We start from the raw sequence: 27679 nt of genomic DNA, 5'->3' as shown, positions 1-27679 counted from the left end.
ATTGTTCTTCATCTCCTCCTGTAGATCCAAATTTCCATCTAATGGAAATTTCTCCTTATCCTGAAGAACTTCCCTCAGCATTTCTTGCAGTACAGATTTGCCAAGAACAACTTCTCTATTTGCTCTATCTAAAAATATTTTTATCTCACCCTCATTTTTGAAGGATCTTTTCTATCTATATAGAATTCTGAACTGAAAATTTTTTTCTTTCAGCACTTTAAAGATTGTCATTCCTTTGTCTTCTGGCCTTCATTGTTTCTGATGATTGTTCTCTGTTATGTAAGTCTTTTCTCCTTCCTCTGATTGCTTTAAAGACTTTCTTTTTATCTTTGGATTTCAGCAGTTTTGACTGTGATGTGCCTAGGTGATTTGCTTTGTATTTGTTCTGCTTGGGATTTGCTGAGGTTCTTAGGTCAGTAAGTCAATATGTCTCACCAAATTGGAGAATTTTAGGCCATTATTACTTCTAATATCTTTTCTGCTCCGTTTTGTCTCTCCTTGTTCCTGGGACTCCAATTGCCTGTATGTTAAACTGCTTGATATTGTCCCATCGATTTGTCCTGTGTTTTTTGTCCCTGAAGCATTGTTAATTTTCCCCTTTCCTTTATCTTTTTGTTCTTCAAATTCGATATTTTCTGTTGATCTGTCTTCAAGTTCACTGATTATTTCTTCTGCTGTCTTCAAACTGAACTTTTCATTTCAGATACTGAGCTTTTAAATTCTAAAGTTCCTTTTTTTTTTTTACATAGCTTCTATTTCTCTATTAGATTCCCCATTTGTTCATCCATTATGACCATCTTTGAAATCCTTGAACATATATTTATAATAGCTGCTTTAAAACCCTTGTCTGTTAATTCCAATATCTGAGTCATGTTGGGGTCAGTTTTTATTGTTTTTACTTTTGACTATAGGTCATATTTTCATGTTTCTTCACATGTCTAGTAATTTTTATTGGTATGCCAGACATTTTGGATAATACATTGTAGAAACTCTGGATTATGTTACCTTTCTTTGAAAAGTGTTGATTTTTGTTTTAGCAGGCAGTTGAATTATTTTCAGATCACCTTGAATTTGTGAAGACTTGGTTTTAGGCTTTGCTAGGTCAGGTCTATTTTGGTTTTGCCTTTAGTCCCGGAGCAAATCCCATAGACCCAGGGCATGGTCTTTACTCCTAAGGTGTGGTTTTTCTGGGATTTCAGTGGAAAACCCAAGGTGTGTACCAAGTACCTTTAACTTGGAACTCATATTCCAATCTGTGTCTTGCCTGCAGTGGGCAGCAGCTGAAATTTTACCTCCACTCTTTTTTATTTTTAGCCCTTCAGCAATTGCTTTTCACTGAGTTTCTTGGAGTCTCCTCCATGGATGTGTAGTTCAGGTATTGACCAAAGGATTTTAGGCGAGTTTATATGCAGATTTGGGGCTCCCTCCTTCCCAGGATTTCTCCCTGTCTATCTTTAGTGACTCTGGCAGCCCCAAATTTGTCCTCAAACCAATAAAACTGCAACTTCCTGCTTGAATTCTAGCTGCTCAGTTGCTGCCCAGACTGGAGAGTGCACTCAAAGGGAAAATCCATTTAAACATGGATTTTTACCCAGTGCAGTTCTTGTCTTTCAAGGGTCAGATCCCCTCCAGTTTCCCCTACTGCTTTTGTTTGCCCACTAGTGCCTTCAGATAGTTGTTTTCTATATTTTGTCCAGAGTTTATACTTGGTATCTGTGTGAAGGTGAGTTGAATACAAACTGCTCCCCCGTTACTGGATCCAGAAGCTGTCAGTTGCTTTTGGATTGTTTCAGACTACACTGTGGTTTTTTTTTTCAAGTGGTACTGTTGGCAAGAAACGAATGAGAGTGGTTGGTGCAGAAACAACAAACACTTTCTCTTGGAATAACTGACGGGCATTCAGGTGCCTTAGCTATTGAGACAGGAAGTGTTCTAACATCCCTGGTGATTTGGGAGTAATGATCAGAAACATGGGTATGAAAGAGGCCCAGAGACCTGGGATTCAGTCCCCATGATGTAAGAGCTTATCCTTGCAGGTGCTGTGCTGAGCACTCTGTAAAGGTAGTCGAGAAAGGACTCTGAAGTTATAGAAACAGAGAACAAACAGGTGTCTGCCTGAAGGGGAGGGGGCGGGGGAGGAAATAAATAGGTGAGGGAGATTAAAAGGTACCTACTTCCAGCTGCAAAATAAATGAGTCACGGAGATGAAATGTACAGTGTGGGGGGATATAGTCAGTAACTATGTAATATCTTTGTATGGTGACAAGACTCATAGTGGTGATCATTTGGAAAAGTATAAAAATATTGAATCACTGTGTTGTGTAACAGGAACTAACGTGGGTCAATTATACTTCAAAAACAAGCAAACTCATGGAAAAAGAGATGAGGTTTGTGATTACCGGAGGTGGGAGTGGGCGTGGGAGTGGGGGGAGGGGGAGTTGGACAAAGGCAGTCAGAAGATATAAACTTCCAGTTATAAGATAAATAAGTTCTAGGGGTTTAATGTACAACATGATAAATACAATGAACCCTCCTGTATGATATATATGAAAGTTGTTAAGAAAGTAAATCCTAAGAGCTCTCATCACAAGAAAAAATTTTTTTTCTATCTCTTTAATTCTGCATCTATATGAGTTGATAGATATTCATTAAACTTATGGTAATAATAACTTCATAATGTGTGTACATCAGATCATTATGCTGTACCCCTTCAACTTATACAGTGCTGTACGTCAATTAGATCTCAGTAAAACTGGAAGAAAATAAAAGGAAGGCCTCTAGATTTGGAGAGGTTGGCAGGGTGCTGTGTCAAGGGCAGGAGGTCTTCCTATACAGCCTCGAGCTGCGTAGGAAGATTTACGGGTTACGTGTACCCAGGCCATGCCTTTTGCACCAGGCCATTGTCACCTGGAAGCAGTCGAGCGGATGGCCTTACGCCTTTCTTGTTTGAGAAAGGGTGGGAAGAGAGCCTGAGAAATCAACCTTGGGCTTGGACTGAAAAGCTGAAGAAGAGAGAGAGCATAGCACGTCTGAACACTGGTCTAGGAGGATGTTTTTTTCCAAAATGAGAGAACCAAGAACGATGTAGCACGTTTTTCATAAACTAAATTTATTCACCGTCAAGGACCATTCTTTATTCTGGTTTGTGTCCTTCCTAATTTGGGGAGCTTGAACAGATCCCTTCTTTAATGAAATAGTGGTGAGAGGAAATAGTGTGTTTTCTTTTTAAAGATTCTTAACAAAATTAAAAGCTGTGAACTCAGTTCTGCCAACCACATCCCACCCCCCCACACAAACAAAGTTTGTTTTCTGAAATATTGGCTGTCCATGAAATCTAGAAGTCTAGGAAACACAGTTCTAGAAGGTTAAAACAATTTTTTAGGGTTGCTGGGCTCCCTTGAAATCTTGTGAGGGGAGGTAGTGAGGTGTGTGCTAATTTGCCAGCCATGACTTGGTCTCGCCCAGAGCATCTTCCCTTGCCTCCAGGGCCACCGCAGGGTAAAGAACTGCAGTGCGAGGCCTGTGATGTCCGTGGTCTCACAGCAGTGAAGAGTAGGGATTTGGACGGGCATTCCTCTCTGCATCTCACAGGATGGGGAATATTCCCAAATGTTCCCACGTACCCTATCATAAAGAGACCCAAATCCCATATTTCAATACACAGTCCTCAAACTGGCCACTTCATATGACGCACAGGTTAATATTCTTCCACGCTCCCTCCACTTCTTTTCCATCAATGCCCTTGAGGGGTTGTGAGAGATCAGGTTTCCTAAAGCAGCGAGGTTACAGCTTGCTCCTCTGCTCCCTGTTTGTTCCAGGTTATCCCAGTCTGTATTTGGCTGAGGTAGCAAGTCTAGGCTCTGCTTATTCCAAGTCACAGGTGCCGGGAGGGCTCGCTTCCTGGAGTGCTGGGAACTCACACCCTCCACACTGTGCGTCCTTCCGGTTACACACATGCACGTGGGTTTTAACAAACTGAAAGGAGTTACGAGAATGACAAAAACTATAGGTTTTGATTTGTGATGAAAGTTAAAAGGAATGTTTATTTTGGCTGAACCGAAGAAAGTCTGGGGGAACAGGGCATTTCTTTATAAGTGTATGGAAGGTATAGACCCGAGAAATCTGATTTCGGATGACCCAAAGGGATGTAATTGAGATTAAGGAATGCCACCCAAGCTAAGAACATCCAGGATGAATTTTAAGAATGATTTTGGGGGCTGTTCTCTTTGGATCAGCCTCTTTAACAAATGGCTGACAGCCCTGTCCCATGAGTCATGTGAAGTGGGCAGTTTGATGACTGGGTTGAGATATGGGATTTGGGTGTTTTTATGATAGGGTACGTGGGAATATTGGGGGAAGTGTGACACCGCGAGAGTAATCGCCAGATACCGTGGTTGCCTGAACATCACATTTATTTCTCAGTGAGCAGAGGAGCTGTGACTTCCTCCTCCTGGTTCAGCAACTTTAAACGATTTCTCTCTGTTCAGGCAAGCTGGACTAGGTCAGAGCTGGACCCTTGGAATGAAACTTGTGCAGGGCAGTCCCAAATAAAAGGCCCTGCTATGTTTACCTGCCCCAGTCTTCCCATTGTCTCAACCCTGAGCATTAAGGATTTTTTTCCTCCAAAGGCTGCATTTCATTACTTTCATCATTTCATATAAGTAATATAGTAGCCACTGTCACCAGCCACTTACTAAGTGTCTGCTCTGTGCCCAAGATTGTCTCCCGTGTTTACAGTGGGTCTGTAAGAGACTCGTGACCACTCTTATTTTGTGCACGAGGAAAAGAGGCTTAGTGAAGGTGTGACTAGCCCAAGGCTACCTAGCTTAGAAAGTGAGGATTCTAGAATCTGAGCCCAGGACCGTCCCTCCTTTCCCTCCTGTCCCTCTCCTCCTTCCCCTCCCCCTTAAACTAAAACTTGAAAACTGTAGCTTTCCCTCTTTACTTCTTTCTGGCAAACTCCCTCCCCCCCCACCCCCCAGTCACTCATTCTTCAAAGCTACTGCGCTGTTGGTATGTGGAGAGTATCTGTGACATGCAGTCAAGAGACAGCTACTTTCTAAGTACAGAGATTTATATTAAATTCAGCCTAACACAGTTTGGCATAGTGCTCAAGCTCTTCAGGTTTATTTTTGGCATCACTTTTTAATCCTGACTTTACCCTTAACCCTTCCCTCATCTCGCCTCACTAAAGAGGTAAGGGTTAGACCAAGCCTCTTGCTGCTGCTTCTGTCTTACTGAACATATTTATATTATCAGTACATACAGATTTGGTTCCGGGACACCTCCTCCGACTCCCCCCATGGATATCAAAATCTGCGGATGTCAAGTCCAAGTCCCGTAGTCCACCCTCCGTATCCATGGTTCCTCATGGATTCCACCAACCACAGATCGTGTTGTACTGTATTTACTGAAAAAAAATCTGCATATCAGTGGACCCGCATAGTTCAAACCTCTGTAGTTCAAGGGTCAACTGTACTTTGTGCCCAGAAGATAAATGAAGGAGGTGGTCCTTTTGGTTTGGTCTTCCCAGGTCTTAACCTTGTCATTGATCTAGTCTCTCTTGTTCTTGGGCACTTTGTTCCAGTCCAGACAGATTCTTTTCTGTAGCCGATGTGTCCTTTCAAGCCTGTTCTAGCTGGCATGAACCTCGCGTCTGGGAAATCATGTATCATCTGGTTCAGTGCCAAGCTTTGGTGTCAGAAACCAAACTGGATTTGAATCCTTGCTTCATTTCTTACTGCTAGGATGATTTTAAGTTAATCTCTCAGCTTCAGTTTCCTCGTGGGTAAACTTGTTGCACAGTAGTGGACAGTTCACAGGGTCTCGAGGATTCTGCAAAGTAATCCTTCTAAAGCTTTGGCAGAGAGTAAACCCTCAGTAGATGTTGGCTGTTATTATAATTATGAGCTATCAATTAGTTAATGTATTCTTTCTCATTGCCTAGGTTGGCTTATTCACCACTGATCAAATCTGTGTGCTTACATATTCTCTTTTCTCTCTGTAACCTTTTCTTCTTTGTTTTTTGTCCCCACCCGCTTCATACAAGTTCAGATGGAATATAAACATTTCATGTCATCGTTTACATCTTTTTGCCTAGATACCCTCTCCCTGAATTGAAAAATACAATTCATAGACTCAAAGAATCACAGAATTGTAGAATTGGGAGGAATCACTTCTACTATGAGTTAAAATTCAGGATCATGAAACTAGTTAGTGGCAGAGTCAGGACTAGAGCCCAGATTAGAAGCAGTCTGGTCTAGTGTTCTTTCCACCACACTTTTTTCCTTACCCAAATTTCACACATGCATATATGCACAATTAAAATACAATCCACAGCAAATTGGGGGTGGGGTGAGAGGCGCGCGGAGGCACTTTTATTTAGAAACTCATTCTCCCGTCATGTCTAGTCCTGGCAGGGATCTGACCTGACCTTTTGGGTGTAGAGTTGTTTTCTGGCCCTCAGGGTACTGGTGTTAGGAGTTCCCAGCCACAGAGTGGAGAAGGTCTCTGTTCCTGTTCCGCACAGATCTTCATTGAGCAGATATACCTACGAACAACCCTCGTACTGGTGCTCTCCTCTTCCCCACCCCTGTCTTTTTTCTCTTTTGTTAACCTAAACTTCATGCATCTAGTTTTTCTTTTTTAGCTTTAGCTTTTCATTAAAATTTGAAACATCCAGAAAAGTAGAAACAATAGTACAATGAACAACATACACCCACCACCTAGGTTCAGCTGTTTTCAGCATTTTGCTGTATTTGCTTGAATGGTAATGTTAAAAATATTTTAAAATATGTATTTACATGTTTTATATATAACTTTTTGCTGAGTTATTTCAAAGCAAACATCATGAAATGTCACTTAAATACTTCGGCATATATCTCTGAGAAATAGGGACATTTTCCTAGAAATCCACAACTCCACACCTAACAGTATTAGCAATTCCCTAATACCATCTATTACCCAGGCCATATACCCAGTTGTCTCCAGAATATCTTTTATAGCTAACTGTTTTCAAACCAGGATCCAGTCAAGAACCACTCTACTAAGTTTCTCTCTCTTAAGTCTCTTTTAAAAAATTTGGAATAGTCTCCACCCCAGCCCCCTTTTTAATGGTATTAACTTTTTGAAGAGTTTGGGCCGGTTATTCTCAGAGTTTCCCTTGTGCTGGATTTTTCTGGTTCTTTCTTCCTAGTGTCACTGAACTTCCTCCTCTTTCACCTGATCTGCAGTAAGCCGGAAGTCAGATTGGAAGGCTTGCTTACATTCCAGCTGAATGCTTGGGGCAGTAGCTTTTCCTGGGTGGCACTGTATGCCTCAGGTGGTAGCATGTCACGTCCCCATTGTTCACGTGCTAAGCGTAATCACTGAGCTAGGGTGCTGACAGATATCTCTGTGGTCAAGGAACATTTTCTCCCTCGCACCTGGCACGTAATGTGCGGGGTGATTCTTTGGCATTAAGAGAATGTCCAGTTCCCTGTCAATCAGTCTTTCACCTAATGGCTTTAGCATCTATTGATGATCAGGTTTCTGTCTTATACTTAAAATAGAGTTTGCGTTTTGCTGTGTCCATTTCAGCTTGAAAGAGCTACATTTACTCATAAGGGTTCAGGTATAAGCTTGGATAGTCCATTACCTGCCATGACCTTAAACCCCCATGAGGGGAAAACTCAGGTCTGTGATGAATTAGTTGTCAGACCCAGGTTGAGGCTGGAGGAGGAAATTGGCAGAGATGGAACTGTGCCTGGTGGACAGATTTGAGGAATAAATGCAGCCCCTGCAGTGTGCACACATATTAAGTGTTAGTCTTCTCTCTCCTCAAGCACGTAAGAGCAGCTTTCCTGGATCTTCCGTCAGGTTGCTGGAGAAAGGAAAGGAAGTTTGTTTTTAGCCAGAAATCAAGAGTTGGACATGGAAGGTGGGAGGTGGGAGGTGTGCAGTGGATCTTGCTTAACTGAATGCCTTTTCTTTTGGGAATTCATGCGTGTGTTTGGACTGGCTTTTTGAAACAGGCTGCCGTTTGGATTTTGGACTGATTCACATTGTGGGGTTTCTCCAGGACTTCTGAGAGTGTGTGAGAAGTTTCTAAACTCAAAAGGCTCCTTTTTTGGCACTGCAGTATCTTTTCTATTTCGGCATCTTAAGAATCTGGGGGAACCATATAAAGATCAGAAACAAGTCTAGCCCTAAAAGCTCCCTGTGACTTGGTAATTCCAGTTAGTTGAATCCTGGCCCATTCGGATGAGACCATATAAAGTGGCCATTTCCTGAATTTCCAGCTCTCTGCCTCTCATCGGCTCCTTTTTGTAGAAAGCTGGTATTTCAGGACTGCAACCACCAGTCACGTGCTTCCACCCCTTTACTCGCAGTCATTTCTGCCCCTGTTTATTTTTGGAGAGAGCACATTTTTGCTTCTCTCCAGGAGCTATGCAGGGTCCTGCCCCCTCCGTCCATCAGGCGGCAGCCCCGGCAGGCTGTGCTGCTTTCCCACACTCGGAGACGTGACTCCAGCTTTTAAGAGAGAACACGAGGGATGCACTGCTCAAGGGCTACCGTCACCCGCTCCTATTTCTGTCCCTCCTGGGGGTGCACATTTTAAGGCTCTTTCTTTTTTAAAAACAAGTTTGGGTAATGTTACCTGGCAGTAAATCTGCCAAAATTGGAAATCGTTTTCCCAGCAGATGTCTTGGGGCCATGCCTTATTTAAAGGATAAACCAGGACTTTTGAATTCTAGGTCTAGGTCCTCTCTTCTTTCTGGCTTTTAAGATCATTTGAGCTCTACTCTGTCTCACCCATCCGGGTTTGTTTGTTTGTTTGTTTGTTTGTTTGTTTGTTTTTCCCTCCTTCCTAACACAGGGATAGGAAACAGATTTCTTCCAGAGTCATACCTCATACAGATGGGTAATGTCTTCCCAAGTGCTCGGTCAAGGAGGATTGTGGAGTTGGTGGGCTCGGTGAAAAAAAAAAGCCACAGCTGTCTTAGACTAAGTTTCTAGTTTCAAGGATGGAGCCAGAGTAAATTCCTTTTTCTTTAAATGCCCAGGCCATTACGCAGAGAACCCAGACACACAAGATTTGAGAAACAATAAATCACACATTCATGTCTCCTCTTGTCCTACCCAGACCTGGTGGGCAGGAGAGGGAAGGACCCCTGGCCCAAATGGTGGGGTCCGTAATGAAGGGTGACAACTTCTCAGCACTTCCTGTGAGGACTGGGCTCTGACAGTGAGCTGGGGAGGGCATTCAGGCTCCCAGAGCCGCCCAGCATCCGATCTGTCACCACAGGCAGGGAGAACACAGCAGTTCTGGCAGCTGATTCTAAAAGGAGCAACAGCAGGGTCTTGGTCTAGAGTGTGTCCTGTGTTTCACGTCGTCGTGGGGAGAGGGCCGCGGGGCTCTTTCGGAAACTGTGCTAACAGGTGTCTCGATGACGTCGTCATAGCTCTTAGGGAGAGCAGCCAGACATTCAGGGGCTGGACTGTCCATGCAAAAGAACCCACCAGACCTTTTAAATTGTATTGTGAAAAACCAGTCACCTGCTTACGTTTCAAACAGATCATTTGCACCTAATTTTAAACTACTCCATTGTGATCAAGTTGCATCAGCTTTCGCTCCCAGCCTGCGTTGTACAGTGATGGGTGCTGAGGACCTCGGACCCTGACCAATACAGTGATCGGTGAACAGCATTTGCTACAGCCTGAGTGTTATGTGCTATCCTGGTGTCACTGCACCTCGTATCTGGTTGCTTCTGGAATGCTTTTCCTTTACATTTCTGCTTATCTTTCCAATCCAGGGCAAGCCGCACTTATTCCATAAAGCTTCCATCAGCCTCCTTGTCCTCAGCACTTCCCACGCTGGTACGATTCTGTGTAGCCTTCAGTCAGGCCTTGCAAACGTATGCACGCTTGTCAGAGCGCTGTCTGAATGATGCCCCAGCAGAGCGTGGCCCAATAAAAACCACCAAAGGTGACGAGAAGACTGCAGAATTTAGTGGAACTGCCCCAGGGCTGAGGGGTTCCTCCTCAGCTTCACCTTTGGACCCTGATGCAGCCTCTCGCTGGAAGGACTGTCAGTTCCTCCATCCCTGATACCTACCTCCCCGCTCCAGTGTGGCCTTGGCAGTTTCAGATTAAGCCCAATGTCCATCGCATAGATTTCATACAGACCTGATACACCCTGAATTCTGCCTCTTTCCAGCCTCATTGGACCCGGGGTATCATTTGAGGACAGGGGTGACGTCTTCTGCTTTTTCTAACTCACCTGATGCGTATAGAACGGTGCTCAGCTCCCCACACAGGAACAAAGTTGAATTCTGGGGAGAAGCCTTTGTCACTTGGCAATAGTGGTTAATTACGTCTGTCTCATGGAGACAGGGTATTTGTGTGTGGCCGTAACAAGACTCATGGTAGGGAGTATTTATTTAAAAAAAAAAAGAATTTCTTATCCTCGGACTCAGAGTACTAAATCATGACCATAAGATTCCCCATCAGGAGAGACATCTCCCGCTAAATGCCCAAGCCCTACCTTGCAGAGAGTTGACTTCCGCCCGCCCCCCATCTCCTGGCCACCTCAGTGCTCTCTCTGAGGTTGGCCAGGACTCCCAGTGGGGAGCAGGGAAGGCCACTATAACCCTGCCCCATTTGGTGCAGAGAAGTACTTTGTAACTCTTCCTCTCCCAGGTGATCTCAAGGAAAAGCAGCCTATACGGTTTTTACAACATTATGTCAACTCCTGAAGTCTTCAGTTATTAGTGCAAAAGCCCCTTTGATTTGGGGACTAGCTGTCAGATTCTTCTGGCTGCGGAGGAGTGACTCTCGTGTGGTGGTCTTTCTGTTCTGAAGCTGCTGTCCTAATTTAGCAGCCGGCGCTGTTTCGGAGTGGAAAGAAGATGAGAAAAGAAGTGTCTTTGTGTTACGTCTAGGCGGAAAGGATTCTCACTCATCCTTCCAGTAGCTGTGACTTTCTGGGGTTTGTGGTTAAAGAAGAGAAGGCAGATCATTTGGGGTTTTGGAATCTTAGGGAACTTTATTAACCATATGATGCATCAGTAGTCAAAATGACAGCTCAGGCCAGGCTCAGAGGAGTCTTTTTATTCCCCCTCTTTTCCAAACGGTACAGTATATGTTATTACACGTGGCCTAACCTTTCAGATATTGACATTAGTGATGCTGCTGCTGCTGCTATCAGTAAAGATATAGTACTTATGTGCCAGGCACTGCTCTGAGTATTTACCATATAGTCACTAATTTAATCCCTCAACAGCTCAGTGGTTACTCAAAGGAGTGCGTTTTGACCTAAATTTATGTCACTTATGCTCCTTTTCCATGATGCCTAATCTTTCACAATCCCTCCCCAGTTCAGTCCCTGCTCCTCCTGTCCCCCACCACCTTTTTTTTTTTTTTTTTTTTTTTTGGCTGCGTTGGGTCTTTGTTGCTGTGCGCGGGCTTTCTCTGGTTGCGGCGAGCGGGGGCCGCTCTTGGATGTGGTTCGCGGGCTTCTCACTGCGGTGGCTTCTCTTGTCGTGGAGCACGGGCTGTAGGCGCGCGGGCTTCGGTAGTTGTGGCTCACAGGCTCAGTAGTTGTGGCTCGCGGGCTCTAGAGCGCAGGCTCAGTAGTTGTGGTGCACGGGCCTAGTTGCTCCGCAGCATGTGGGATCTTCCCGGACCACGGATCGAACCCACGTCCCCTGCATTGGCAGGAGGATTCTTAACCACCGCGCCACCAGGGAAGTCCCCTCCTGTCCCCCTTGTCAGCTACACCCCATGGCAGAAAGCAGAGGTGGGGTCAGGACACACAGGTTGAGGAACCTTGCCAAGGCCACCAGACCCCTTCCCTTCTTCTCGTGGACTATCAGTGGAAAAGTGCCAAATAGGCCTGGGCCTCCTGACGCCATGGCACCACGGATTTCACGTGGGTTTATTCTGTCCAACACCCAGAGCAAAGAGAAGACAGCAGGGGATCCCAGCTCTGAGAAGCTAGTTCCAGGGCCACACACCCAGATGCCACGGGGGCTAGGCAGGGCACCTGGGTGAGTGAAGTGGGACTAGGGGTTAGGCGCAGGCATACCTGCAGTGTGCACACCGACGTGGTAAGAAAAGATCCCACCTCCACCCAAGAAATATGCTCGTTCCCATTTTTGTCAAAACACCTGACATAGCTTTCATTTTCCCGCTTCCAGTAGGCCTAGGAAGCGAGAGAGAATTCTGTACTGGAAGGGAAACAACAGCACAACCGCCATCGTGATAGATGTCAACTGGCACTTGACTTCAGCAGGAAGGAGACAGAGCGGGTGGGGACTGTGGCGAGCTGGAGCGCACGTCTCCAGTCACCAGAGGGCGGCTGTTCCTCAGCCCCAGCATTGCGAGGGTTTCCAGTTTTCCGAGAGAAGCCGGAGAGTCCTGTTTTGTGTGGAAATCTTACAATTTTTAAAATGGTAGTTTAAACTTAAAAACAGACAATAACCACCGTATGGCCAAACCAAATATGCAGTTCCGAGTTTGTGGCCTCCAAATTCAGGAATGCACATTGTCACAAGATGGTCCTACCCTTGGGTAAAGGAAAGTGGGATGTTATCTGCAAAAGCATAGGGAAGAAAGCTGTGGGCCAGTTTGGTTTAAAACCTCCTGGAGGGGCCCGATATGCTTCAGTTCCAATCTCTTTAACACTTGCCATGCCTTCCACATGGTAAGAGCTGAGCAGGACAACGTTCGTGGTCTCTGCTTATACACAACTTTGGCTTGTGGTAGTTTTGGGGGCTTATTCTGATTCCAGCTGGCCCTTATAGTGCTGTCTGAGCAGCCTAACCTCTGAGCTTCAGTTCCAGATTCCTGGGACAGACCACTTGATTGGTTCTGACTGGCTCTGACTGGTACAGCCCTGGTTCAGTCACCTGTGTCTAAGGGAAGAGGGGTCTTGGGATGAAAGGCTTCTCCGTCCAGCCTGGGGACCGGTGATTGTATGTGGCAGGGACACCAAAAAAGGAGGCGTGGACTGGGAATTGATGGTGGGGGTCTCTTCGTTCATCTTCTTTGGGTTCCCCCCTGAGAGAGACAAGCAACAGTGTGTTTTCTACTTCTACATTTTTGTTGTTTCTGAGAGTACAGAGCCTCATACTCAAGTTTGTTTTCTCTAAAGTACTACTTAGGTTTCCCAGGAGCTAAGTTGGACGCAGACTTTCCAGGACTTGCCTTCTCCTCCATCAGGCCTTTCCAACAGGTTCTGCCTCATCCCGCAGAAAGGCTCCGTCTCTAGATGGAACGTGTCCTTGGCAGGCTGGGGTGCTACCAGAGAAGCAGGAAAGGAAACACATCTGGGTGTAAAATAAAAATATCAAAAGTTAAAAGGTATTTCGCCATACTGAGGGCATGTTTTCTTAAAAAGCTGCAAGCTAGGTTTTAGGCAGCAGATTGAAAGGACATTACAGTGATTTTAGCCCAGGAGTCTGCAGGATACTTCCCACCAAATTTGGCCCACTGCTTGTTTGTGTAAAGTTTTATTGGAACACATTACACGCAGGTGTTTACTTCTTGTCTGTGGTTTGATTGCCCTGCAGCATCAGAGTTGAGTAGCTGCAACAGAGACTGTGCGGCCCACAAAATCAAAAATAGTTACAAGAATTCCTGCACTTGAGTTTGTGGGTGTATCTATTGCAGGTGAATGCTTCCTGCCCAAATAACTTGAGTAGCTTCTTAACCCACCACTTGAGTTTGTGTCTTCGAAGCAAGCCTCTCTCTTATATTTTTATTTTATTACTTTTTATAAAAGTGATTTAAATTGAAGGTAAAAAAGAATTGGAAAATGCACAACAGCATTTGCTGTTTTATTTGCTGAATTATTGCCATAATTCTTTCACTGGATCTCCTCTCATTCATGTACTGATAGCTAATTAACACTAGATGTTCTGTATTAGTGATCTTTTCACAAAATTAGAAGCATATACCTATTATTTGGAACATGTTTTAAAAAGTTAACACATACTGAACTTTCTCATATCATTAATTCCTTTTTAATACAGTTTTTAATTATTGCACAGTATTTTCACATGTGTATTCCATGATTTACTTAAATTCCTTATTGACGTCCAGTTATTCATTATATTCAAAAATGACATTATGTTTCTCTCTGATTATTTCCTTGGGATAAATTCCTGGGGTTAGAATTGCTGGCTCAAAAAGTGTGAGCATTTCTGGGCTTCCCTGGTGGCGCAGTGGTTGGGGGTCCGCCTGCCGATGCAGGGGACGCGGGTTCGTGCCCCGGTCCGGGAGGATCCCACGTGCCGCGGGGCGGCTGGGCCCGTGAGCCATGGCCGCTGAGCCTGCGCGTCCGGAGCCTGTGCTCCGCGACGGGAGAGGCCACAGCAGTGAGAGTCCCGCGTACCACAAAAAAAAAAAAAACGTGTGAGCGTTTCTAAGGCTTTCAATAGGCAACAATAGTTGCCAGATTGTCCTCCAGAAGGGTACGAAAGCACCCAGGTTTCATAGTATTGTATTTGCATTAGAAGGTTTCAGAAAGTTGGTTTAGGTTACCTTAACCTCAGCGCCTGTTTGCTTGAACACTGGTCGAGTGACTGTTTTGTTGACTTCTCTTCCCTTGCAGGCTCCCCCTCCCAAGCCACCCCGCCGGCAAGGAGGCTGGGCAGATGACTCCATGAAGGCTTCCAAGTGAGTGCTGGCAGGTCACGGGGTGGGGTGGGTGGGGGCAGGGGACACTGTGCTCCTGTGTTGTTCTTTTATTTTTTATAACCACTTTACTGAGATGTAATTCATATACCTTACAATTCACCCCTTTGAAACATACAATTCAGCTGTTCTTAGTATATTTTCAGAGTTTTACTATCATCACCACAATCACTTTTAGAACATTTTTATTACCCCCCTAAAGAAACGCCATACCCATTAGTAGTCACTGCCTGTGTCCGCCTGCAACCTGCCCAGCCCTAGGCAACCACCAGCCTGTTTTCTGTCTCTCTGATTTGCCTATTCTGGACATTTCATGTAAATGGAATCATATGTTACGTGGTCCTTTATGACTGGCTTCTTTCACATGGCATAATGTTTTCAAAGTTCCTCCATATTCTAACATTCTGTGTTTTTCTTAAAGTCACTTTCTAAACAGAATGGACTTGCCCGTTAGTTACTGCTGGATTACAAATCATTTTGGTCCTTAATCCCTTGTAGTGAGTCTCAGACGAAAGGTAAACCAATAACCATGTATGTATGTATATATGTTTACTACACCAGTGGGATGGCCAACGATAAATTCAGGAAAGGAATTTCTTTTTCTCAAAGAAGAGACATTACTTTTGTTCAGAATTTCCTTCAGCAGTTGTTACCTTCAAAATAGCACTATCAAAAATATTTTTTTTCCAGTTTTCCCCCCTTCCTTCTCCCTTCCACTCCCCGCCTCTAAACACACACACACACACACTTTAGAACATTTTTATTACCCCCCTAAAGAAACGCCATACCCATTAGTAGTCACTGCCTGTGTCCGCCTGCAACCTGCCCAGCCCTAGGCAACCACCAGCCTGTTTTCTGTCTCTCTGATTTGCCTATTCTGGACATTTCATGTAAATGGAATCATATGTTACGTGGTCCTTTATGACTGGCTTCTTTCACATGGCATAATGTTTTCAAAGTTCCTCCATATTCTAACATTCTGTGTTTTTCTTAAAGTCACTTTCTAAACAGAATGGACTTGCCCGTTAGTTACTGCTGGATTACAAATCATTTTGGTCCTTAATCCCTTGTAGTGAGTCTCAGACGAAAGGTAAACCAATAACCATGTATGTATGTATATATGTTTACTACACCAGTGGGATGGCCAACGATAAATTCAGGAAAGGAATTTCTTTTTCTCAAAGAAGAGACATTACTTTTGTTCAGAATTTCCTTCAGCAGTTGTTACCTTCAAAATAGCACTATCAAAAATATTTTTTTTCCAGTTTTCCCCCCTTCCTTCTCCCTTCCACTCCCCGCCTCTAAACACACACACACACACACACACACACACACACACACACACACGTGCACACACACTTTTTTTCTCCCCTGAATCATCTGAAAATAAGCTGCAGTCATCATGATATTTCACCTCTTAATACTCCAACATGCATCTCTGAAGATTAAGGACATTCTCTAAACAATCACGTATAACGATCACATCTAAGAAATTTCATAATGATTTAATGATATTTAAAATATAGTCTGTATTTAAATTTCCCCAGTTGTCCCCAAAATCTCTTCTGTAGTTCCAGGATCCAGTCAGAGTTCGCACATTGTGTTGGTAGTTCTGTCTCTTTTTAGGCTCTTTTAGCCTCTAAAATAATTCCAGCTCTCCTTCGCCCTACTACACCTTCACCCAGTACATTGACTTTTTTGAGGAATCCAGGTCAGTTGTCTTGTAGAGCGTCTCACATTCTAGATTTCTCTGATTGATTCCTCATGATTAGATTCAAGTTAAATGTTTTTGGCAAGAACCGGTGATATTGTGTACTTTTTATTGTATCAGAATGGTATAGAAAGATATACTCAGAGATATCTCACTCCCATCCTTATTCTTTCTACCTCATTCCCATCCATCTCCCATGGGTAACTTCTTTATTAGTTTCTGTTTTATCCTTCCTGTACTTCTTTTTGAAAAAAATAAGCATGTATATATAAATTTAAAATGTATCCTTATTTGTTTCTATATGTTAAGATTCAGCAAACTGTGGCCCACAGGCCAGCCACCTGCTTTTATACAATTTTTAAAGGTTACTTTCCATTTATAGTTATTACAGAATATCGGCTATATTCCCCTTCTTGTTGTACGATACGTCCTCGAGCCTGTCTTACACCCAGCAGTTTTATCTCGCACTCCCCTACCCTATATTGCCCCTCCCCACCCTCATTCCCCACTGGTAACCACCAGTTTGTTCTCTGTGAGTCTGCTGCTTTTTTGTTATATTCACTAGTTTCTTGTATTTGTTAGATTCCACATAGAAGTGATATCATACAGTATTTGTCTTTCTCTGTCTGACTTATTTCACTTAGCATAATGCTCTCCAAGTCTATCTATGTTGCTACAAATGGCAAAATTTTGTTCTTTTTTTTAATGGCTGAGTACTATTCCCTTGTATCTCTATACGCCACTTCTTAATCCATTCACCTGTTGATGGACATTTAGGTTGCTTCCATATCTTAGCAATTGTAAATAGTGCTGCTAAAAAAATTGGGGTACTTGTATCTTTTCAAATTAGTGTTTTTGTTTTTTTGTTTTGTTTTGTTTGTTTTGGATATATACCCAGGAGTGTCATTGCTGGGTCATATGGTAGTTCTATTTTTAGTTTTTTGAGAAACCTCCATACTGTTTTCCACAGTGGCTGCATCAATTTATATTCCCACCAACGGTGTATAAGGGGTCCCTTTCTCCACATCCTTGCTAGCATTTGTTATTTGTGTTCTTTTCGATGATAGCCATTCTGACAGGTGTAAGGTGATATCTCCTTGTGGTTGTTTTTGGTTTTTGTGTGTGTGTGTGTGGTACACGGGCCTCTCACTGTTGTGGCCTCTCCCGTTGCGGAGCACAGGCTCCGGACGCACAGGCTCAGCGGCCACGGCTCCTGGGCCCAGCCGCTCCACGGCATTTGGGATCTTCCCGGACCGGGGCACGAACCCGTGTCCCCTGCATCGGCAGGCGGACTCCCAACCACTGCACCACCAGGGAAGCCCCTCTCCTTGTGGTTTTGATTTGCATTTCCCTGATGGTTAGTGATGCTGAGCATCTTTTCACGTGCCTGGTGGCTATCTGGATTTCCTCTTTGGATAAATGTCTATTCAGTTCTTCCGCCCATTTTTTAATCAAGTTGTTTGGGTTTTTTTGATGTTGAGTTGTGTGAGCTGTTTCTATATGTTGGATATTAACCCCTTATTGGTCATATCATTTGCAAATATTTTCTCCCATTCAGAAGGTTGTCTTTTCATTTTGTCGATGGTTTCCTTTGCTGTGCAAAAGCTTTTAAGTTTAATTAGGTCCCATTTGTTTATTTTTGCTTTTATTTCCTTTACTTTAGGAGAGGAGGATCCAAAAAGAATATTGCTGCAATTTATGTCAAAGAGTGTTCTGCCTATGTTTTCCTCAAGTTGTTTTATGGTATCTGGTCTCACATTTAGGTCTTTAATCCATTTTGAGTTTATTTTTGTGTATGGTATTAGAGAATGTTGTAATTTCATTCTTTTACACGTAGCTGTCCAGCTCTCCCAGCACCACTTGTTGAAGAGATTGTCTTTTCTCCACTGTATACTCTTGCCTCCTTTGTCATAGATCAGGTGACTGTAAGTGCACAGCCACCTGTTTTTATATATCATGTTTTATTGGAACACGACCACATGCTAAGTCTACATTTTTATTTATTTATTTATTTATTTTTTGTTGACGTAGAGTTGATTTACAATGTTGTGTTAATTACTTCTGTACAGCAAAGTGACTCAGTTATACATACATGCATTCTTTTTCAAATTCTTTTCCATTATGGTTTATCACAGGATATTGAATATAGTTCCCTGTGCTATGCAGTAGGACCTTGTTGTTTATCCATCCTATATATACCAGCTGGCATCTGCTAATCCCACACTCCCAGTCCTCCCCTCCTCCACCCCCTCCCCGTTGGCAACCACCAGTCTGTTCTCTATGGCCCTGATTCTGTTTCTGTTTTCTAGATAGCTTCATTTGTGTCGTACTTTAGATTTCACATATAAGTGATATCACATGGTATTTGTCTTTCTCTTTCTGGCTTCGCTTAGTATGATAATCTCTAGTTACATCCATGTTGCTGCAAATGGCATTATTTCATTCTTTTCTTATGGCTGAGTAGTATTCCTTTGTGTATATGTGCCGCACTTCTTTATCCATTCATCTGTTGATGGACATTTAGGTTGTTTCCATGTCTTGGCTATTGTGAAGAGTGCTGCTAGGAAAATAGGGGTGCCTGTATCTTTTTGAATTAGAGTTTTGTCTGGATATATACCCAGGAGTGGGATTGCTGGATCATATGGTAGTTCTATTTTTAGTTTTCTGAGGAACCTCCACACTGTTTTCCACAGTGGCTGCACCAACTTACATTCCCACCAGCAGTGTAGGAGGGTTCCCTTTTCTCCACACCCTCTCCAGCATTTGTGATTTGTAGACTTTTTAATGACGGCCATTCTGACCAGTGTGAGGTGATACCTCATGGGTCTATTCAGAACCAATGCCCATTTTTTAATTGGCTTATTGTCTTTTTATTGTTAGGTTATAAGAGTTATTTATATATTCTGTGTACAAGTCCATTATCAGATATATGACTTGCAAATATTTTCTCCCATTCTGTAGGTTGTCTTTTCGTTTTGTTTATGGTTTCGTCTGCTGTGCAAAAGCTTGTAAGTTTGATTAGGTCCCATTTGTTTATTTTCGTTTTTATTTCTATTGTCTTGGGAGACAGACCTAAGGAAACATTGGTATGTAAATGTACATTTTAAAATTTAGATCTCTGATCCATGTGGAATTAATTTCAGTGTACAGTATGAGGTGCAGATCTAGTTTTATCTTTTTTCTAAATGACTGTTGTCCCAGCACCATTTATTTGAAAATCCATCTTTCTCCAGTGAATTTAGAAGCCACCTTTGCCATAGTCTGTATCTTTGTATGTACTTTGGTCTGCTTTTAGACTCGTTATTCTGTTCTGGTGGTCTTTCTATTTATATGCCATATATGCCATATGCTATTTAAGTGCCACACTGTTCCTTTGGTGAACATAACACTGCTTTTTCGTGTTAACTAAGAAGAAGAAGGTGACTTTGAAATATGCTAGTGAGAGGCTAATAGAGGAGCCCTATTTTTCTAAGTTATTAGGGGATTCCAGTGTTTGTATTATCTGGAATTTATTTTGAAATATGGAAATGAGTCAAATCCTATATCTGCTTCTTAGAGAGAAAAAAAGAGACTCTCAAGTGTTAATTCCTCGACAAATATATTAAAGATTTTTCCAGATCAGATCCATTTTCCCTGGGAGGGAAGTGCTCTTCCATTTCCGGTGTTACTTTTCAAGGGATTCCCTTGCTTGGCTCCTCGGTCTGCCACCTGCTCCTGACCCCTCAGTGTCTGTTGGCATGCCCAGGGCTCATCCTCCAGCCACCTCTCCTCTGTCGACACTCACACTCAGCATGCTCTCCATCCCTTCTCGGGCGTTTTCCTATCACCTGTATACTGATAACCCTAGAGTTTGTATCTCCAGCCCAGTCCTTCCCCTGAGCATCTAGCTGTCCACATGACCTTTCCACCTGAAGGTGCAACTCAATCCTAACACATCCAAATCGGTCCTCTTCATTTCTACCCCTTCCACCCCGTCCCCTAATCTGCACCTCCCCAAGGCCCCTCAGGTCTCCGTAAATGGGCTCCACCTTCCCCGTCACTCAGACGCTGACCTTTGAGGTCGTCCTGGACTCCTCCGTGTCTACTCAGGTTCAGTCTGTCAGCAAACCTGTTCAGTCTACAGTTGAAACACACCTGTCATCTGCGTGGCCAGTGCTACAGCCAGCGTCGTTGCTGGTGCTGACTCAGGCCAGGCTCTCCTGACTGGCCTCCCCCTTCATCCTCGCCTCCCTTAGTCTTATCTGCAAGAGCCAGAGTGACCTCTTTATAACATAGGTGAGGTCATTTCACGTTTGTCTGCTCAGAACCCTCCAGGGGCATCCCCCCCACCCCAAAGTAAACCCCCCAGTCTTTACCATGGCTTCCCAGGCTCCACCTGACCTCACTTTATATAGAATAGCACCCCTCATCAGTCCGTGTTCCCCATCTCCTGCTGTAGGTTTCACCACCTTACATATATCCGTACACACGCATGTGCACATACACGTATTGTCTTTTTCTGTCTACTCTCCTGTAAGCTCCGTGAGAGGAGACACACCCTTGTTCACATACCCCCAGTACCTCAAACAGTGCCAGTCCATTATGAGCACTCAGTGACTATTTATTGAACACATGAATGATGAGCTCAGTAGTTTGGTTGGTCACTTACTGTGTCCGTGTGGCACATGGAGCTCTGGAAGGCTGAGAGACCTGTTGGGGAGATGATGCTCTGTGTGAAGGGTGATAAGAGCCTGAACTGGGGCAATGTGTGTGAGCATGGACAGGAGAGATTTGGAGACATTTTGGGGGTATACTTAATAGAAGTGCCATTAGTTGGATGCAGGGCAGAGGGTGGAGTTGAAGGTCCACTGCAAGGTGCCTGGCTTCGGTGACTGGTTGGGTAGTGGTGCCGTCAGATGGAGAAGGCAGGAGGAGAGACCTGACTTGGCGGCGGTGGCGGTCCATGCAGATCGTCTCCATGGTGTGGGAGTCTAGAAGAGAGGTCAAAAAGCAGTTACAATTTGAGTCATATGTACAAATAGAAGACAAGGACAGAACCTTGGATTTGGCTGTTTGGAGGTTACTAGGGGCCTTTGAGGAAGTGATTACAGTGATTTGTGTTGGGGCAAAAGCCGATTACAGTGGGTTGAAGAGGAAGGTGGAAGTGAGGAAATGGGGTCAGTGGTACAGGCTCCTACTCTGAGGGAAAGGAAAGAGGTGGGGCAGTGTTTGGAAGCGGGGGTCTGTGTTGAGACTCGTGTGTGTGATACCTGGGGAAAGAGTGATTACAGATGAAATAGGGGGGTGTGAAGGAGTAGGATCCTGGAGACATAGGATAAGACCTTCCAAGAGAGACTAATTAACCTTGGACGGAAAGAGGCAGGGACATTTTTCCTCCAGGACAGGAGGGAGCTTGGAAAGACTGGTAAGTTATCAAAAAAGGCTGAGGGGAGTAGGGAATTGGGGGAAGAGGCCATTTTGAATTGGCCTGCGTTTTTTTTCTTCTTCTTCTTCTTTTTTCACAGTGGGAAGGCAAACAGTGTTGAGCTTATTGGAGCAAAGGAGAGCTGGCATCTGGAGGCAAGTAGAACAGATTCGGAACAAAGAGGAAAGGGGGCCAACTAGCGGTAAGAGAGGCGATTATTGGGCTGGATTGAGGGTCTGCCCCGCAGGAGCCCCAGGGAAGCTATGTGCTTCCTGCCCTGCAAGAGCTTTGATTCCAATGAGGGAGATGAGGCATTTTCATTCACAAAAGTCAGGATCGGCAAAGGAGCACATCATAAGTGAGAAACTAACGGAGTGGCCAACCCTGGTATTGTGACGTCAGAGGAGAGTAATCACAGTGGTCAGGGAGCCCCCTGTGGAGGAGATGGGGGTCAAGCTGGAGGAATTCTGATGGGCAAAGAGCACTGTGAGGAGAGCATTTTGGTTCAAGGATTGGTGTAGGCATAAGTGTTGGGGGGTGGGGAGCAGTAACTGCACTGTCAGTCTGGTTAGAGCAGAGAATTCACACTAAAAATATTGTTCTCGCCTTAAATTCTTTTGGGATGATAATAGTGGTACTGTGCTAGATACCTGTCTCAGCCAGTTCAGGCTGCTATAGCAATATCATAGAAAGGATGGTTTAAACAAGCATTTATTTCTCGCAGTTCTGGAGCCTAGAAATCTAGAGGCTGGGTTCACGTGGCCTTCCTTGGTGTGTGCACACACAGAGAGATCTTCTGTCTCTTTCTCATTTTATGAGGGCACTAATCCCATCATGGGGGTTCCACCCACATGACCTCCTCTAACCATAATTTGTTCCCAAAGTCCCCACCTTCAAACACCATCGCATTGGAGGTTAGGGTTTCAGCATATGAACTTGGGGAGCCACACACATTCAGTCCATAGCTGCACCTTTTATGTGTAATACACCAACCCTATTGGGTAGGTTTTAGTTTCTGAGGTAGGTATCCCTCTACAAGGGAGGGAGGAGGAAAGTGAGGCTCACAGAGGTCTACATTGTCGCCAGTGGGAAGTAGGTGGGCTGTTTACAGATCTGCCTGAGGAGCCCTCAACCAGGGATGTGAGTTTCTGGGATGCCTTTGTTTTGTTTGCATAACACTGCCCAAGATAGAGAGCATGTGTCACCCACCTCACTGGCTAGAGCCGTTGGCTGCCAGAACCCAAATACTCACCCCGAGCCACAGGAAAGAGCTGTATTTAGGAATGGCCTGGGACCTGGGATCCTGTCCCCTCTCTTGGCACCACAGTCATAGCTATGCCAAAGATTCCATCTTGGAGCCAGGCTGGCCTTGGCTCCGAAGTTGTCTGAGGTGGGGCACTTGTAGTCGGTGGGGAATAGAGCTGAACGAGAGTCAACTTGGGAAAGGGGGGAAGGAAAGGTAGTCTGATTAAGTTTTGTCTCAAAGTGTCTGTTTTGGGGTTTGTCCCTGCATTGATCTGCAAGGGAATGAGGCAAGTAATGGCCCCTCGGGGACTTTCAGGACTTTGCTCTCAATGTCAGCCGTCATTTTCAATCACCCTCTCCCTCCCAGCCATTAATTTTGGCCCAGGATCATGGGGACTTGTCCATCTATCACTCCTAATTGACACTAAATGATCTGTCAGTTTATTGATGAACGGCAGGAGTGGAATTGTCACAATATATTTTACTTTCTAACAACTCCTCCTGACAATTTTACCTTGTCCATCTCACTCTCCTCACATAAATCTCCACAGGCCGCTCATTCCTTCTCATGGGCTGTTCTGGTGCCAGCCACTTCCACACCATCTGCACGTGTCAAGGACATCAAGATGGCGGTAGAACAGCCGTGTGCTGGTCCTGAGGTTTCCCCCTTCCCTCCTCCTTCTCTCTTTCCCTCTTGCTTTTTTTTTTTTTTTTTTTTTTTTTTTTTTTTTAATGGCATAGATGTTCCAAGAATACTAAAGGGCTTCTGCCCTCTCCCTCTGTGTCATTGTCATACCAGAGTCTCTTTACCTTCTTGTTAGCCATGAGTAGTTAATTCTTATTAGGCTACAAAAGTGTAAAAGGCAAAAATTCAGAGCTGCCAGGCTCCTAGATCTGTAAGCACAGTTGCAGACACATGTTTTGTCCTCTTTAAATCAGCTCTGTTATAGGCTGTCCATCTCCATAGAAGTCAGTTTCTTAGAAAGATGTCACAGAGGGTAGGTTAACCAGAGCTTGCCCACTGATGTGCTGTGTGCTGCACTGTGAATGCAGGTGTACCAAGATGTGGGTGCTCTATCCTTGGACCTTTCGGGCCAGTCTTAGAGCTGCCAAGGCTTCCAGGCTGTCACCAGTAGCCACCAGCAGTCTCATCCGTGCACCCCAGTTTTCCATACAGCTGTTATTTTTAAGTGCCCCAAGTCTTGAAAAAGATGGGGAAGTGCTGGGTTAGATATATATAAGGGTATATAGTTATTTCATCTTAAGAAGGTGTACCTATGGGTGTGAAAAATCCTTTATCCTTTATGAGGCCAAGGATGAGTAGAGGAGCTTGACAACATATTAAAGTGTCATTGCCCTCCTCCCTCCTTCCTTTCCTGCTGAAGATAATTTCTGTTAACTGATAGGGACTGTTTTTGTTTATTAACCATCATTCCATTATCATGCCTATCAAAATTAATAATGATTCCTTAATGTCATCTGATAGCCAGATCATATTCAAGTACTTCCATTGTCTCAAAGATGTCTTTTTGTAGTTGATTATAAAAAGAGCAAATCAAGGTCCGCACCTGTATTTAGTCATCTTCAGTCTCTTTCATTCTGAAGCCTTCCCTACCCCACACCCACCTCTTTTTTCTCCCATGTCATTGGTTTTTTGTGGGGTTTTTTGAGAATAGAGTGTCCCACATTCTGGATTTGGCCTATTGCTTCCTAGTTAAGGTTTCTAACTTGTTCCTTTGGTGCTCATGTTCCCTGTGAAGCTGGGGGTTAGATCTAGATCAGCTGGGGGTGAGACGCAGACTCGCGGTCTTGGCAGGAGTACTTTGGAGGCAGTGCTGTGTACATCCCACTGCAGCACATCCATAGGCACAGGTGTCCGGGGTTCCACTTTAAGTGAGGCTGTGATTGATCCTTGGGGTCAGGGGTGTGGCCTCCATGTTAGTTCCCCACCAGACTCCTGCCTACTGGTTGAAGCATCCGTTGATGATTGTTGCCTAGAGCCATGATTTCATTAAAGGGTGTCAAGTGGTGATTTTTTTTTTTAAGAGTTTTTTAAAAACTAATTTATTTAATTTATTTATTTTGGGCTGTGCAGGGTCTTCGTTGCTGTGCAAAGGCTTTCTGTAGTTGCCGCAAGCGGGGGCTACTCTTCATTGCGGTGCGCGTGCTTCTCATTGCGATGGATTCTCTTGGTGTGGAGCAGGGGCTCTCGGCGCGCTGGCTTCAGTAGTTGTGCTTCGCGGGCTCAGTAGTTGTGGCTCGTGGGCTCTAGAGCGCAGGCTCAGTAGTTGTGGCGCACGGGCTTAGTTGCTCTGTGGCATGTGGGATCTTCCCGGACCAGGGCTCGAACCCGTGTCCCCTGCATCCGCAGGCAGATTCTCAACCACTGCGCCACCAGGGAAGCCCAAGTGGTGATTTTCTAATTCTCACTTATTAACAGAAATTCTTTCATAAGGAACTTTCTCTCATCAACTATTTGGTTGCCTGAAATACAACTTACTCTACCTATCATCCTGCCTTTTGCCCACTCCAGTCTTTTTATTTTGAACAATTTCAAACCTATGGAAAAGTTTGAGACTAATACAACAAAACATCCTTCTGACAATGTTTCACTGCATGTGGCTCATTCTCTATTTTTTTGTTTTTATTTTTTACTGAACTGTTTTGAGAGCTGTAGCTACCTTTGCATTTCCATTCCTTAACAGTAAATAGTTACTTTGCAAGAGATTTTTGTCTATACTGTTTGCTTCTCGGTCTGTAGTACTTGACACATATTGGTGTTCAGTACATATTTGATGATTGAGTGACTTTTGGACATTTCTTACAGAGCTCCGGTAATTAAAAAGGGACCAGGTGTCCCTGAGTCCTTGACCTTCAGATTTTCATCAATATGTACGATTTTGTTGAAGCATTGAGAATTTATTTTCCACGTGCTGCCCTGAGCCACAAAGATCCCAGAATTAGTATGACATGGCAAGGGTCCTGGGCATCATGGGTGAGCAGTTATTTAGTTCTCAGCGAGGTTGGTCAGGCATCAGAGATGCCTGTCCAGTATTGGATGAAATCAGATGAGGCGGTTGCATGTGAGATGGTTGAGAAGGGAAGGTCTTAGGTAGTTTATTGTGCATCCATTTCCAACAAATGTGCCCAGGGCTTGGGCACCATGTCCCTGTTTCTGTGGCTTTTGGAGATGCCCATGAGAGCCCCCTGCTTGAATCTCTGTCTCAACTTTATCATCATTGCTCCCACCTGCATATGTGCTTTTCCTCCGCGTGGCTTCCGAGACAAAACAGATTCAGAAAAGGTGGCTTCAGGGCCAAGCAACATCTTTTTTTTTTTCATCTTTATTGGAGTATAATTGCTTTACAATGTTGTGTTAGTCTCTGCTGTACAACAAAGTGAAACAGCTATATGTATACATATATCCCCATATCCCCTCCTTCTTGAGCCTCCCTCCCACCCTCCCTATCCCACCCCTCTAGGTGGTCACAAAGGACCAAGCTCATCTCCCTGTGCTATGCAGCAGCTTCCCACTGGCTATCTGTTTTACATTTGGTAGTGTATATATGTCAGTGCTACTCTCTCACTTAGTCCCAGCTTCCCCTTCCCCCGCCCGTGTCCTCAAGTCTGTTCTCTACATCTGCGTCTCTATTCTTGCCCTGCCACTAGGTGCATCAGTACCATTTTTTTAGATTCTGTATATGTGCATCAGCATGCGGTATTTGTTTTTCTCTTTCTGACTTACTTCACTGTGTATGACAGACTCTAGGTCCATCCACCTCACTACAAATAATTCAGTTTCGTTTCTTTTTATGGCTGAGTAATATGCCATTGTATATATACGTGCCACATCTTCTTTATCCATTCATCTGTCGATGGACATTTAGGTTGCTTCCATGTCCTGGTTATTGTAAATAGTGCTTCAGTGAACATTGTGGTACATGTATCGTTTTGAATTATGGTTTTTTCAGGGTATATGCCCAGTAGTGGTGACCGTTGTGAGGTGATACCTCATTGTAGTTTTGATTTGCATTTCTCTAATGATTAGCGACGTTGAGCATCTTTTCATGTGTTTGTTGGCAATCTGTATGTCTTCTTTGGAGAAATATCTATTTCGGTCTTCTGCCCATTTTTAGATTGGGTTGTTTGTTTTTTGATATTGAACTGCATGAGCTGCTTGTATATTTTGGAGATTAATCCTTTGTCAGTTGCTTCATTTGCAAATATCTTCTCCCATTCTGAGGGCTGTCTTTTTGTCTTGTTTATGGTTTCCTTTGCTGTGCTTTTAAGTTTCATTAGGTCCCATTTGTTTATTTTTGTTATTTCCATTACTCTGGGAGGTGGGTCAAGAAGGATCTTGCTGTGATTTACGTCATAGTGTTCTGCCTATGTTTTCCTCCAAGAGTTTTATAGTGTCTGGCCCTACATTTAGGTCTTTAATCCATTTTGAGTTTACTTTTGTGTATGGTGTTAGGAAGTGTTCTGATTTCATTCTTTTACATGTAGCTGTCCAGTTTTCCCAGCACCATTTATTGAAGAGGCTGTCTTTTCTCCATTATATGTTCTTGCCTCCTTTATCAAAGATAAGGTGACCATATGTGTGGGGGTTTATCTCTGGGCTTTCTATCCTGTCCCATTGA

At 44.1% G+C, this 27679-nt stretch overlaps 1 protein-coding gene across 7 annotated transcripts in view; it reads left to right on the top strand.

Moving 5' to 3' along the window:
* The window catches only part of IFT43 (intraflagellar transport 43), a 137963-nt gene that overhangs the window by 18224 nt on the left and 92060 nt on the right, over positions 1 to 27679 (top strand). For all 7 annotated transcript variants that reach the window (XM_028496215.2, XM_055088637.1, XM_028496217.2 and 4 more), the window contains exon 3: positions 14597 to 14661. In XM_028496215.2, the coding sequence (XP_028352016.1) occupies positions 14597 to 14661 (65 nt within the window). The remainder of the gene's footprint in view (positions 1 to 14596; positions 14662 to 27679) is intronic.

The sequence above is a fragment of the Physeter macrocephalus genome, chromosome 11 (genome assembly GCF_002837175.3).
Source record: "Physeter macrocephalus isolate SW-GA chromosome 11, ASM283717v5, whole genome shotgun sequence".
Classification (NCBI taxonomy): Eukaryota; Metazoa; Chordata; class Mammalia; order Artiodactyla; family Physeteridae; genus Physeter; species Physeter macrocephalus.
This window is presented reverse-complemented; position numbering and strand designations above follow the sequence as displayed.